Here is a 15,655-nt window from a genome sequence, read left to right as displayed (position 1 = left end):
AAATGATTATCTATTTGCTCTTTGTAGGAATTTTGAACCTCAGTCTAGGGTTTTAAAACTAAATTGAATGCAGCTGCTTCTGATATAGATTGGACAGCCAGGATCTCTATTGGAATTTGTCATCAATTATAAATGTCTCCTACCAAGTAGACTACATCCATCTTTTCGATTGTGCAGAATTCTGCTTCTAACCTGGACCACTCAACCTGTTGGCTTTGGATGATTCCGTGAGTGGTCTCTTTTGCTTTAACGTCTGGCCCCCAAATAAATACCCCAGAACAGTCTTCATGTGTGCATTTTTTTAATCAACAGCTACCATATTTTGGAGAGTAATGACTTTTTCATCCCTAATATTTATCACAATAAATGAGTTTGAGTAAAAAAGAGTATTTCGTATCTTCCCTATATAATATGCGTAAGATAAAAATGTGCATCTTAAAAATGAGCTTCCTTAACCAAAAAAAAAAAAAGCCGGGTGGTGGTGGCGCACGCCTTTAATCCTAGCACTTGGGAGGCAGAGCCAGGCGGATCTCTGTGAGTTCGAGGCCAGCCTGGGCTACCAAGTGAGCTCCAGGAAAGGTGCAAAGCTACACAGAGAAACCCTGTCTCGAAAAACCAAAAAAAAAAAAAAAAAAAAATGAACTTCCTGCTGAGGTGGAGGTTTTTGCTTCTGAGGTTAGACAATACAGGAATGTTTGATCCCGAGAAGGCTGGATCTCCCTCTCACTGTTTTCCTATCAGCATCTACTGTATTAACGAAGAGATCATGAACTTGGGAGGGAGTGGAAGCAGGCAGAGGAGTGGGGGGGGGGGACAAGGGAGAGGTGGAAATGATGTAAATACAGCACCGAGGCAGGGAATTCTCAAAAATGGAAATTATCAATAAAATAACTGCAAGTGGAAAAAATTATTTTGAAATCAATTCTGAGGTGACCCAGGTAACACTTTGTATAACTTATGTCTTTTGTCTGTTTATTGCTTTTGTGAAACAGGATGTCCCTTGAAATGATCCCAATCCTCCCCCGTGTGGTCAAAAGGGGAAGAGCAGTACTGAAGGGAAGTGTTGAAGACAGCCAAGCTCAGGCTGCCTTCCTCCCTGGTGCATCCTTGGGAACACAAGGATGTACATACAGCCTTGTTCAGACAGAGGAACGAGAGGACCAGGGCCCAGGGCCCTGGAGTGCAGACAGTCTGGAGCAGCATCCGACCCGGAAGGATTAGCCTGAGGATTATCTAGCTCATCTTCACACACCCTCACTCAGGGAGCTCTCTCCTGTCTCAGGTTCTTCCTCCCATCAGCAATCAACGGAAGCGCTAAAAGCTATTGGATTTGATTAATAATCACTCCATACTCGATTCACTGTATTTGAAGTCAGAGTTCACACTGGAGAACGCATCCCAGTGATGCTCAGAGACCTTCAGTTCCACAAGAAGAGCTCCTGTGTGCCGGACTGCGGTTTTGAGACTCACTAAAATTGGGCACCATTTATTTTTATGGAAAACTCTAGAATTCAGCTCAATAACAAATGGCTGCACGATGGTGTGAAGTGCTTTTTCCCTTAACAGCTTTCCCATTGTTAAATCTGCTATTATTATTATTATTATTATTATTATTATTATTATTATTATTATTTTACCTTTAAGGCAGTACTTTTGAGGACTGGTGAGATCGTTCAGTAGTTAATAGCACTTGCTACTCTTGCAGAGGCCCTGGGTTCGGTTCCCAGCACCCATGCGGCAGCTCACAACCACCCAGAACTCCAGTTCCAGGGGATCTGCTGTCTTCTGACCTCCATAGGCACATGTGCAGGTAAAATACTCATACAAAAAATAAAATGAATCAAAACAAAACAATGAACTTTTGGTGTGAGGGTACAGGACAGTGATCCCAGCACCTGGGATGTATAAGAGGATAAAGAGTTCAAGGCCATCCTCCCTGACAGAACCAGTGTGAGGCCAACTTGGGCTACATGATTACATGAGACCCTGCCTCCCCCTACAATAGTTAGGGGGAAGGAGTACTTCTTCCAGATGCTCCCCCAAGTGGGGTGCACCATTGCTGGAGGTGCCGCAATAGCAGATCGCTGCATGCAGTGGGGGGACAGTGCAAACTCTCATTCCGTCTCCCAGCTCCAAACGTCCGTTTTTACTGTCCTGTCCTCAGAGAGAGGATGTGTGTGATATTACACTGATAAGAACCGATAACCCACTTCTGTGTGATATTACACTGATAAGAACCGATAACCCACTTCACCTTAGCCAAAAGGACAAGAAGTGATTTCTATACTTCTTAAAACTAAGGAAAGGGCTAGGCAGCCTGGCACATGCCTATAGTCCTGGCCTCTACTTGAGAAACTGAAGCAAGAGGATTATGAGTTCAAGGCTAGCGTGGGACCCTGTCTCCAGAAACAAAAACATAAACATAGGAAAAAGTATTAAAGAGTTAGTAGAATGTTTCCAGGCAATGCTGAATCAAAAAGCAAAGGTCACTGACACATTTGGTAGAGGATTTCAAAAGTGCTGCCCAATGGAGTAACAATCAGTATTATGCCAAAGGGTCAAGTCCATGGTCAGAGTGCAAAAAAGAAAGCCAACTGGCCACCAAACTGCAGGGCGGCTACAAAAAGCCACTTGTAGGAGAGCTAAGGAGGAAGTGAGAAGAGATGAGGAAGGAGGCTCTGAGGCTGGCTGGATCCTTCAGCAGCATCCAAGAGGAGATGTGGTGGATGCTGATGGCGTCCAGGAGGTGCCATATGTAAGTCAATCACCATGTGCTGTGTAAGCTCACTGAGAACCTGGCACTGGAAGTGGGGTTGGTTCCCCCACTTCAGACCCTAGTGTGTTAATGTCAGGAGTGTGCCAGCCTCCTCTGGTGTGAGAAACGGGACCTGCCCCACTCTGTGACAGAGAAGGACAACAGACAGTTAGCTCAAGACAGCGCTGTGCCCTGGAGAACAGCAGGAGGGCAGGCCATTCCCACCAGATGCTGTCACTGTTCAGCCATGCTGTGAAAGTTGCAGAGTGGGAAGGAGAAGCCGGAAGCATCGCCACGGCAAGCTCACCCCTGGAGAGCAAGCTTAGCTGGGAAGTCCGGCTGCCTCCGTTTCCCCAGCTGGTTTCCGACGGACGCTCTGAGCACCTGATTTGTTGATGCCATCTCTCTGTGTGGCTGCCTGTTCTTTCACTTGGAACTCTCAGCAGAGAGGAGACTGCTCTGCTGGAGACTCTCTCCATGGAGACCCAGAACTGGATGTCTTCAAATGTCTTCCCAGCTGATTTCTGCTGGATGTTTAGAGTGCCTGATTTGATGATGTCTTTCTATCCATCCATCCATCCATCATCTATTCATCACTTGCTATTTATCCTTTTACTTTGGCTTGTTGTATACTTAATATACTCATTTAGAGCTCAAAGTGATGGCTATCATTGACCACTTTTTGAAACAAGAAAGAACAAATCTCTATAACATTCCAGATAATCTTCTATCAATCATGGCAAACACCAATACATATAAAGCAGTTTCTGACCAAAGAACTTGACGTTAGAGATGTGAAATACACACAGCTGGGCAGGGGAGCAGAGGTCACTGTGCAAGGCCACACACGTGCTACCATGACAATAACTGAGCAGAACGGGGCCATGACGGCCGCTGAGCATAGTTACCGCTTCAGAGAAGCAGCAGATAAAAATGGCAAAAGTCAGCTTTGATATAGCTGAGAAATGTTCTAGAAAGTTCTTTTGCCCGTCAGGAACTTCTTAGAACTAGGAAATGGTTTTTCCATCAACATAATCTCATGAATTATGGCCAAAATCTTGCAATGGTCTGTCAAAGCACACCTGGGCCAAAACAGAGCCTCCTGGTGAGCAGGTAACCATGCCATCTAAAGCACAGGCTCTGGGGGCTGCAAGGGAGAAGAGAAGCACTGACCCCATCTGGGCCTGAATGACCCACCCATCACTTACAGCTCTTAGGGTTTCTTTAGCAATGGGTGATCCTAAAAGCCCAAACAGTAGGGCCATGCCCATCCTGGCCATTCAGGGGTCGAGCATTTGGGACCCATGGCAGTCTACATTCATTTTTAATAGGTCATTGAAAGAAGCCATTGATTTCAACAAGGGTGGTGTTTTTATGTACAGCACACACATTATTTATTGAGCACCAATGTTGTTAAGCACTTTTTATTACTTCCAGTTAAATCCTCCCAACCGTCCTTGGAGGCAGTTCAGATGAGGACATGGATGCAAGCTGGGAGAGGTTAAAGGACTAGCCAGCCCTCTGCCGCCCAGCTGTGGGAACTGGCTTCAGATCTGATGAGAAGGCCTTTCCAAGGTCTCTGCTCAGGCCTCACCCTGCCCTGTGGAGGTGCCAACGAGGAAGATCCAGCAAGATGAAACTTTTGGTCATCATCGGACACATCCTCTCAGACTAGTGCCAGGCCCAATCACAAAGAACTGACCTCTGTGTCCGATCAATAGCGCTTTGTGTGGCTTCTGCAGGGGACCTTTCTGGAAAGGTCCTGAGAACTAACGCACTGCCTGTGGCTGTTGTGTGCATGTTTGGAAGTTGCTCTTAGGTGTTGCTGTAGTTCGATCAATTAGTTGAGAAGAGTCAGAGAGGAATAGGAGAGCAGAGAGAGTAGGGGGAGGCATGGGGCTCCCCACTTGACTGCCACTGCTGAACTATATATTCTTCCGGGTGCTACATGTTGGAGCAGAAAGGCCAGAATATCTGTCTCTGTTATTTGCAACAGGTTAAAAGAAGTTACATTATTGGGGCCTAAAAATCATCTAGCCACCTAGGCCTTCAGAAACAGGAAAGAGAAATGTATAATATTTATTTCTAGTGGTTAGAGAAAAAGAAAAAAAATGACTACGCTTGCCAGAGATGGGCTGAGCGTCCCTGTTTCATCAAGCACAGATACACAGACAGCCGTCCTTCCGCTGCAGCCAACGTAAGGAACAGCCTGGGCCAGCCAGACAGTGTGCTGACTAGGGAGTCAGGGCGGGCTAAACAGAATCGCGGGCAGATCTGCTGGCTTTCACCCAGTTCACAGTAGCTTTAAAGGAACACACACACACACACACACACACACACACACACACACACACACACACACCTGGAAGCAGATGGGGGACCATTTGGGAAGAAGGAAGGGAGTGGGTGGGAAAGGGGGCAAGAGGTAATGAGGATAGCCATGGGCCAAGTTCAGATCTACATGGATAAATATGTCCTAAGGAAACCCAGTATTTTGTTCACCTAGCAAAAGAAAAATATAATAGGAAACAGTTGCCCAACACTGTGCTTCACGTCTCTAATCTCAGCACCTGAAATTGCAAGTTCAAGGGCAGCCTGAGGCTACATAGCAAGACGGCCTCAAAACAAACAGAAAACTAAATCCATCAATTAAAACAAGTACATAAAAATCAATGGGTTTTAAAGGTCCCTGCTGTCTTTAGATGTGCAGTGAATTTCAATGTCATAAGCCCCATTCACTGAGAAGCTTGCAGAACCAAGGGACCAAGAAATACAGATGCATGGGTACCCTGGAGGAGAGGGAGCGCTCACATTCACTGGACATGACTAGAGCATCTTGTTGGATCTCACAGAGACTTGTCGGGAAATGAGCAACCCCTGGGATTGCTGCCAGCATCACTGTCACAAGTTTTTATGCTCATACTCATATCCTCTCTCTCTCTTTCTCCCTCCCTGACTTCTTGCAAAGGAAACGGGGGCACAGAGATTTTAAGTGACCACCCCTGTGGCTGGAGATGAGCAGCTCCATCTGAAACCATCATTTGCCATTCTCTCAGCCTGGTTCAAAGCTGGGCTGGGCTTTGTTCAAGTGTGCAGCATACAGAGCATCCAGCCTGACAAAGTCAGAGCCCCTTAAACGGTACACAGGGGGCCCAAAGGGCAAGCATGTCAGGGGGCAGAATTCTCTCTGGATCTAGACTGTGCCTCCTTAGTGTGCTCGGGTGGGATTTTGGGGGAGGTGGGGGATTTAACATGTAAATGTGAGTGCTGTGTGTGTGTGTGTGTGTATATACGTGCGCGCACATGCACCTGGTATGTATGCGTCTATGTTTGTGCAGAAGTGTGTGTGGACGTGTGTGTACATGAATGCTCCTACCCGCAGAGGCTAGGGATTGATGCTGGTTACCTTCCTCGGTCACTCTTTGCATCATTCACTGAGACAGGGGCTCTCACTGAACTTAGAGCTCATTGATCAGGCTAGATTAGCTGGTCAGCTTGCCCCACAGATCCCTGGTCTCCACCTCTCCAGCAGTGGGATCTCAGGCAGCCTGCCACACCCACCAGCATTTAGGAACTGTAGCTTGTGAGGCCAGCATCTCACCAACTGAGCTACCCAGCCGGATTCTGTCAAGCATTCACTGTTGCTTTTAATCTTACATCCCAGTGCACTGCTATCATTTTGTTCCCCAAAGTAAGTGAAGAACTGAAGAGAAAGGGAAAATAACGCCAAAAACAAACGAAAGTCAAGTGGATGGAAATGAGCCCCATCGTCCCCCTGGTACTCACAAGAGGAGCGTTGGCCAGAGAAGCCCAAAGTATCAGGAGTCCATAGTTAGGACTGTGTTGACATGATTCCATTTCCACAGTATCCAGTATGGCCTGCACCAGGGTCTGTGTGAAGGAAATGACCGTTGTTAGACCACAGCTATGTGACAAGGACAGATGTCCATAAACAAGAAATCATTCTACTGTTCTCTCCTCTGTGTGTGCTCTATGTACTTATTGGTGTGGATGTGTGGGCAAGCGCACGCACAAGGAGACCAGAGGCTGACACTGGGTATCCTTCCTCCGCCAGGCTCCACCTTTATTTTTGAGGCAGAGTCTCTTACTGAGCCTGAAGCTCCTTGGTTCCGCCAGCTGGACTAGCCAATGAGCTTGAGGAATCCACCTACCCCTCTGTCTGCCCAGAGCTGGGGTTACAGACATGTGTCATTACACCCAGATTTTTGTGGGGGCTCTGGGGGGTCTGAAACTCAGATCCCCATGCTTGCTCATTGGGCACTTGGCCTAGACTGACCCATGACCCTGGAACCATTCATTCATCTTTAGTCCAAGAGACACTGTGTCTGATGCTCACAGGAGTGCAGTCTAAGGTCCCCTGCGTGGGAGTATGGGAATGGGAAACAGGAACTCCAGGGGAGCAGAGCTGAAGTTCTGCCCTGTGGCGTCACTATTAGGGAACTGAATGATCCTGTATAAATCACTAGACTATTTTAGCGGTTGAATCTCCTCATCTATAAGATGGCCTTGATGTAGTACCTACCCCATAAAATTTTGAGAAGTAAATATTAGTACAGTTACCAATAAAATACCGGAGACAAGGTCAACTTTCTCCATAGCTGAAGATGACCTGGCATTCCTGCTTCTCCCCCCTCTCCCTCCTCAGTGCTGAGATTTCACGAATGTACCACCACACCTGCCTCAGTCAGTACCGGAGATGAACCTGGGGTGTTGTGCATTCTAGACCAGCACTCTTCGAACTGAGCTACACCTGGACCCAAAACGTTGTTTTTTGGTTTTTTGTTTTGTTTTGTTTTTTTGCCGGGGATTGCTTGGTTACTTGTGATGTCTGTATTTTCATAAGTATCATGTTTGATTTTTGAGACGGAGTTTCACTATGTAGGCCTCGCTGACCTGGAACTCACTATGTAGCTGAGGCTAGCCTTGAGTTCACAGAGGATTAAAGGCATGCACCACCACACCCAGCTGTTACCATTATTATTACGCAATGGTAGAGATTGAAATCAGGTCCTCCTGTGTACCAGGCAAGCATTCTACTAGCTGAGTTACATACCCAACCCACACGTTACCCTTTTAACACAAGCAAACCTCTGCTCATAGGAAAATTAAGTAGCTAGGCTGGTGGTACAGGGCTGTAATCATACAACTTGGAAGGTTGGGGCAGGAGAATTTCAAGTTCAAAGTATGTTTGGGCTCCAAAGTGAGTTCAAGACCCTATCTGGAGACTTCGTAAAATTCTTCCTCAAAATAAAAAGTAAAAGGGAAAACTAGAGATTCACCCCAGAAGTAGAGGGCTGGCCAGCATATACGAGGAGCTCAGGTCAAGCTCCTGGGAAAACAGATGTTTTGACTTAAATGGCACCAACTCAGAGCAAAACAACCTACTCTGGCTGTTCCCCAGGTGACCCCGGAAACACTGTAACTGACTTCATGCAGGGATTTCTCCAGTGTGCTTTTGCCCTTGGTTGCTTCTCCACCAGAGGGCAGACACTCAGGCGATGGATGTGCTTTTAATCTTAACTCAGTACCATGATAGGAAAACAATATGGGCACTATGATCGACCCCCGCTTGCCTGGGGCCAGAGCAGTTTTAAGGTCTTTCCAAGTGTTTGGCTCATTTGTATATTAGCATGGTTCCAAGAAGCAGCTACTATTATTCACATTCGGCATTCACACGAGGAAACTAACACAATAAAGAAGTTAGTGGGAAAGAAATGCATACATCAGCAGGATGAGAACCGAGGTGCTGGTGTCACTTGCTGTTAACGAAGCATGCACGTTTTCCAGATTGATTAGCCCTGCCAATCAATCATCTTCTTGGCATTAAAGTTGTCATAGGAAATAGGAAATGACTTCGGGCAATGGGTAGTCATGACTGGCGCATAGCAACTGCCTTCTGAAAATTCCTTATCTATCACGTCCATAATGATGGGAGAGCAGAACTGATCGTTTTAAGTATGGATTTCATATTCTGATGCTCCACAGATGTTCCAAGTGTCTGTCTTGACTGTGTTAAACTTCTGTAGGATGGCCCCGCCCACTGTGGGTGACACATATGCCTGTTGAATGGTCAGAGCCTTAAGCAAGCACAGTTCCTCCATGGTTTCTGCCTCTAGTGTCCTGCCTGGAGTTCCTGCCCTGACTCCCCTCAGTGATGAATTATGACCTGGAAGCATAAAATGAAATAAACCCTTTCCTCCTCTAAGTCCCTTTGGTCAGCATGTTTATCACAGCAACAGAAAGGATACAAAGACAAAGAGAAAGGTACTGTGCTGGTTTCATTTCCTGCAGCTGTGGTTAAAAAGAAAAAAATAATAGTACCCCAACAAAAGCAACTTAGGGGAGGAAAGAACTATGTTAACTCATCATTCGGGATTACAGTCCACCACTTCAGGCAAGTCAAGGCAGCAATAACTTGAAACCGCTAGTCACGTCCATCACCAAGAAGAAAGAGCAATGAATGTACACGAGCTAGTGCTCAGCTGGCTTTCTCCGTTCTTAAACAATCCAGGATCCTCTGCGTAGGGAATAGTGCTGCCCACGGAGCAATCAAGACAGTCCCTTGGAGACACACCCACTATAAAATCCCTCACTAAGGTTCTCTTTCCTGGTAAGTATAGATTGTGCCAATTTGAAAATTAAAACTAACCATCACAGATACAAATCATTTATATTTCTTTTTCCTAAGGCTGTCTTCCTTTCTAGAGTGAATCAGCATTATTGGTGACAATCTACAACTAAAATCAGAAGCTCTCTATATCATTTTTTTTTCTTTTTTAGTTTTTTGAGACAGCGTTTCTCTGTGTAGCTTTTGGAGTCTGTCCTGGATCTTGCTCTGTAGACCAGGCTGGCCTCGAACTCACAGAGATCCACCTGCCTCTGCCTCCTGAGTGTTGGGATTAAAGGCGTGCACCACCATTGGCCAGCTCTCTGTATCATTTTGAAATGCTAAAATAATGGAAGTAGATTTTTTATTTGTTTGTTTTTGGTACTAGAGATTGAAACCAGAGCCTCAGCATGCTAAGAAAGCACCCTATCCCTGAGCACATCACAGCCATCTCCTTTTATTTTGAGATAGTCTCACTAGGTTGTCCAGGTAGGCCTTGAACTTGCAATTCTCCTGTCCTAGTCTCCTGAGTAGCTGGGATTGCAGATCTTCAGGCCCAGTTTTTAAGTGACTATGTGTTCTCTGAATTTATGTTTATGTGTGTGTAGGTATGTGTGTGTGTGTGTGTGTGTGTGTGTGTGTGTGTGTGTGTTTATATGCATGAGCATGTGAATGCATGTGGCTTCAGAGGACAGACAGCAGCAGGTATTTTCACTTATCAGGATCCACCTCCTGCCCTGTTTTTTAATAGGGGTCTTGCACTAACCTGAAAATAGAAGATTAGGCTAGTCTGTATGGCCAGTGAGCTCCAGGGACCTGCCTGTGTCCACTAGTATGGGGACTGTAAGTCCAGGACCAGTTTCATGACATAGGTTCTGAGGATGGAACTCAGGTCCTCGTTTTTTGCAAGGGAAGCACCTTACTAACAGAGCTGTCTTCCTGTTCTTGAGATGAGTTTTTAAACAGTGACAAAAACAAGCTCTCACCTCGTCCTTACTATATTGTAAGCCCTCTACAAAAATGAACTAATGTGACCTCCTAACGCTCTGCAAGGCAGGTGAGGAATGTGAGGCCTAGACATTAGGTCCTGTGTTTAAGGTCACATGCCTGGTGACCAAATTTGAAACCTAGAACCCAGACCAAATGGAACCCAGGCTCTGAGGGCTCAGGGCTCAAGAACTGTATGATATTTTGTTTATGTTCTGACAAATAAAGCTTGCCTGGAGATCAGAAGGTGGTGCTAGCCACTAGTTAACCAGGCGGTGGTGGCTCACTCCTTAAATTCCAGTACTCGGGAGGTGGAGACAAGAATATAAAGCAGGTGGAGACAGGATCCTGCCCACTCAGTCTGAGATTTCGTAGAGGTAAGAAGTCTCTAGTGGCTGGCTGCTCTGCTTCTCTGATCTTTCAGCTTTCACGCCCAATATCTGACTCCAGGTTTTTATTATTAAAACTAATTAGGGTTGCACTTCAAGGAATCAGATCTGATTTTCCTTAAAAGTTCCAAGAGGTGACTCAACCTACAGCCAGGGATGAAAAATCTCAACTTAGCAAGCTTCAGGGGTGCCTTGAAAGCTGCTGGCCCAGACCACTGGGCCCCAGCCCATAGTTTATGAGTGGCGCCCAGGTGATGCTGGTAGTCTGTGGGTCACACTGAAAGAATCGTGGCTCTAGAATAAGCCCTGGGGACTACTCCTCCTGCCTCGTGTTTTAACTCACACTGGATCAGCTCCTTACAGCCATGGAGATAACTAGTGAAGTGGCTCCTGGGCCACAGTGTACCTTCCAGCTCCTGAGAGACCGACACGCTCCCTCAGGCAGTGAAGCATTCATGCGCTTTGTGTTTCTCTGTATGTTCCCTTGGAAGTGCACGAAGCTTGACAGCACAATTGGTCTTAGATATTAATCTTGTGTCCCTTGTATGGCAACTACACCTCTATTGATCCTGGCAATTCCCATTATATTCCGTTTCAGATAGAGGTATAAAAAGTCTGATTGCTCTTAATAAAATTGCCACAGCTTAAGTTTTGCTGTGGCCCCCTCCAGCCTTGCCTGGTTTCATGCCTTGAGGCCATATCAGGTGACCTTGGCCTTGTGAGTAAGGGCAGGCACCTATAACCGATCAACAACAACAACACAAGTCAATATGGTGTTGTTCAAACCAAAGTCATTGGATGAAAGCTAAGTTCCTGTGTGACCTTCTTAGAAATCTAGGGGAGAATGAGAAGCTGATGTGCCCAAACAGGTCAAGAGTGAGGACAAGGATGCTGAGTCCAGTTTACTCCTTCCCTCATTAAGTAACCAGAATAATCCAATTTTAAGCCATTGGTCATAGTTTTCTTGTTCTGTGCTCAGTCTTAGAAGGGAAGGGTTTTTGCTGTTGTTTGTTTCTGAGTTTCATAGTTCTCTACTCAGTGGTTCTCAACCTGTGGGTTGTGGCCATCAGAAAAACACGTATTTTCAATGGTCTTAGGAATTGAGACACTATTCAGAAGTAAAATTAGAGTTATAAAGTAGCAAAAAGAATAAGTTTATGGTTGGGGTTCCTAAGACCATCAGAAATATGTGTTTTACAATGTTTGTGACCCACAGGTTGAGAACCCTGCTCTAGCCTTTTTTTATAAAACCAGTTCTGCTTAGCTTATGAAAACATTTCATCTGTTGTACATAATGAAAAGTTGCCTAATTTGAGAATTATGTCGTAAAGTAACAAAGACTTTTAAATTGTAATTCTGTCCTTTGACATAGCCAACTTTGTGAGAAAAAAAACAACAAGAATTTAATTTAATTTTATTGTAGCATCCATTTTGCAACCCTATGAAATAGAATGCCTTGGTGGTGTGAGGCTATGATATTAAAATAATGTATAGAAGCATGCCGAGTGTATCACATGGTACAAAAAGTATATCCAATCACACGCATTTCCTAGCTAAAAAATGTTTTTTATGGTCTCTGTTTAGTCCCACATTCATTACATAGATCTTAGTGAATGAGGAGTACACTCACCCCAGAATGACCTGCAGACTCCTGAGCTTTCATTTCCTCAATATTTTTCTCAAACAGCGCCAGGAGCCATCTTTTGGACTTTGACCAGTTTCTGCATTAAACAACAACCAAAAAACCCATATAATTAGTGATTTGCAAGGGTGTTTAAGGTGACAGGTTATGACATAAAAGGAGTGAATGTTGGAGCTGGAGAGATGGCTCAATGGTTAAGAGCACTGGATGCTCTTTCAGAGGACCCAGGTTCAATTCCTAGCACCCACATGGACACTCACACCTGTCTGTAACTCCAGTTCCAGGGGATCAAACTCCCTCACAGAGACATGCATGTAGGCAAAATACCAACGTACAGAAAATAACAAAAATAAGTAATTTATATTTTTAAAAAGGAAAGAATACTTCTGAAAATAGAATAATTTCCTCAAATGCATCTTTTTCCAGTTAGCATTTCCAAAGAGGTCCACTTCTGAATTGTTAGTTCACAGGTAAAACTGGGAACACATTTCAGTGCCTTTGTAAACAGCCATTGGGATTCCTACCGGGCTGCCCGCCACCGAAGGAGAAAATGGTGCGTCAATTACTTGGCTCACGTTCACTGTGCCTGTCCTAAGAGTGACAGGTGAAAGTCCAGCACAGAGGCCAGAGGCTGATTTAGCTAAGCAAAGTCCATCAGTTGTCACCATTTTATTCTCATCTATCTATTCCCACCATCCACTCACTGCTAATGATCTGGGTCCCCTGCAAAATTGAGTCCTGAAATTCTCAACTTGGAGGTGATTATATCAGGAGCAGGGTGTTAAAGACAATATTACAAGATAGAGAGTGAGTCGAGAAATCTACCGAGTCTGTTTAACGAGCAAAGGAATTTATTTGGGGATTAGCTCACTACCATGGGGGATTTATTGTAGGGTTCGGGAAAGTTTTCCTCCGGCCTCCTCCACACATTCACTATGGCAAGTGCACTGTACCCCTACATACATATACTCACGTGAAATAAAAACAAAGTGTTAAATAAATGATAAATAAGAGGAATGGGAGCTAGGAGGGTGGCTCAGGAGGTAACCCCCTTGTTGTGCAGGCGTGAGTTCAGGTCACCAGCACCCACATGAAAGCCAGCTTGGCAGCATGCACTTGCAATTCCATGCAGAGACGGGGAATGCTGGGGGCTTGGTGATCAGCCAGGCTAGGCAAAACGGTGAGCTCTAGGCTTGGTGATCAGCCTTGTCTCAAAACCTGCAATGACGAATGATAAAGCAAGACACCTGACGTCATCCTCTGGCCTCCACACTCACACAGGGCACACATGTGCACACACATATTAAAGAGAGAGCAAGATGGAGATTAGATAAGAGTATAGATATATGTTGCTGAAAAGAAATATGTTCAAAGAACCAATTGCAGAAGGCCACCCTACCTCAGGAGCCATTCCGGCAGCTGGGATCCATACTCAAAACTGTCATCGTAAGTTTTAAAATGCTGGTAGAACTCCTTGATTTTCCTCTCGTCTGTGAGAAACAACCCTTTCTTAAAGAGAGTATTGACCGTGGCTGGATAAAGAAGATGCCTGCAAAGACAAGGACACTCAGGAAGTCAACCGAGCAGTTAGAAACAAAGATGGAATTATCCTAAAATGACAAATGAGCAATGGATAATGTGGCACAGCTTTAGGGGACAGTCATTCTTTTTTTTTTTTTTTTTTTTTGGTTTTTCGAGACAGGGTTTCTCTGCGTAGCTTTGCGCCTTTCCTGGAGCTCACTTGGTAGCCCAGGCTGGCCTCGAACTCACAGAGATCCGCCTGCCTCTGCCTCCCGAGTGCTGGGATTAAAGGCGTGCGCCACCACCGCCCGGCAGGGACAGTCATTCTTAAGAAGTTTTAACATCTGCTGCTGGAAGTCAAGCTGTCATGTGAGGACAACTGAAACATGACTATGTTTATCTGAAGATTTAAAAAACCCTTTCTTAAAAACAAACCAACCAACCAACAAACACCTCGTTCCTAGTCATGTGTGTGTGCATGTGTCTCTGTGCAGATGTGTGCACATGAACGGAGGTGCCTCAGAAGGTCAGGTAAGTCGGATCTCCCTGGCCCTGAATATAGGCAACTATGAGCTGTGCAATATATGTGCCAGGAACCAAACTCGGGTCCGTTGGAAGAGCACGTGTGCTCCTAACTGCTGAGTCCTCTCTTCAACCCTGGAGATCTAAAAATCCATTCTAAGGAAGCATCTTTATAGATGAATTTCTAAATGGTCTTATTAAATAAAAAACACGGAACCAAATATAGGGGTGAAAAACTTAAGAGATCAGGGAAATAGGAATAGCCACCAGCCAACCTTACCTCACCAACTCTGCAGCTTCCAAAAGTGAGCTACTTCCTGTCTACCTACACCTTTATATGCCTTGCTTTTCTGCCCTCTCATTGGCTCTTAGCCCAGCAACCTCACTTCCTCGTCACTGCCTGTCTGTACAGACCTCCAGGTCTCTGTGGTTGGTACTGGGATTAAAGACATGTGTCACCACACTTGGCTCTGTTCCCTCGTGTGGCCTTGAACACACAGAGACCCTGCCTGCTAAGTGATCAGATTAAGGGCGTGTGCTGCCTGACTTTGTTTACTTAAAATGGCTGGCCTTTTCCTCCTGATCTCCATGCAAGCTTTATTTATCAAAGCACAAATAAAATATCACCACATTTCAGCAAAAATAAAATATCACCACACATCTTAGACCCAGACAACTGCAAAACAATAAATAGAAATAAACTGAATGACTGTCATTCAATAGGAATTTATTTAGAAAATAGTAAGATGTAGGCCACCACTCGTGTCTCTGAATGTAGCGGCAAATACACTAAGAATTGAAGGGGGTAATAGTAATCACTCATTTCTTAATTTCTCACAAAAGTCTGCATTTTTAAACTATTGCTATTGAAATATCTGTTGATGTTATCTGTTGTGGCATGACTGAAATGAGAATGTCCCCTTCAGGCTTCCGTATTTGAACCCTTGGTCTCAGCTGGTGGCACTATTTGGGACGGTTATGGGATGTTTAGGAGGCAGAGTCTTGCCGAAGGAAGTACATCACTGTGGGGTGGGGCTTTGAGAGTGTATAGCCTCATTCCACTTCCAGGTCACTCTCCACCTTTGTATCCTGGGATTCCAGTGGGGTAAGAAAATGCTTTGGTAATTCAGTGTTTCACGAGAAGACTCAATGACTATTCGTGTGTCAAATGATTGTTGGTTTATTTGCTCACCATAAAGTGAGAATGCTAA

General features: G+C 45.1%; 1 protein-coding gene and 1 pseudogene across 1 annotated transcript in view; both read right to left on the bottom strand.

Annotated features, from left to right (window-relative positions):
- LOC114707856 (24-hydroxycholesterol 7-alpha-hydroxylase) overlaps positions 1 to 15,655 on the bottom strand; it is an 81,638-nt gene that overhangs the window by 55,516 nt on the left and 10,467 nt on the right. The window contains exons 4-6 of the mRNA XM_028890717.2: positions 13,801 to 13,950; positions 12,390 to 12,480; positions 6,542 to 6,646 (exon numbers count right to left, since the gene is read on the bottom strand). Coding sequence (XP_028746550.1) covers positions 6,542 to 6,646; positions 12,390 to 12,480; positions 13,801 to 13,950 — 346 coding nt within the window. The remainder of the gene's footprint in view (positions 1 to 6,541; positions 6,647 to 12,389; positions 12,481 to 13,800; positions 13,951 to 15,655) is intronic.
- LOC114707859 lies at positions 2,044 to 2,279 on the bottom strand (annotated as a pseudogene).

This window comes from Peromyscus leucopus, chromosome 16_21 (assembly GCF_004664715.2).
Source record: "Peromyscus leucopus breed LL Stock chromosome 16_21, UCI_PerLeu_2.1, whole genome shotgun sequence".
NCBI classification, from domain to species: domain Eukaryota; kingdom Metazoa; phylum Chordata; class Mammalia; order Rodentia; family Cricetidae; genus Peromyscus; species Peromyscus leucopus.
This window is presented reverse-complemented; position numbering and strand designations above follow the sequence as displayed.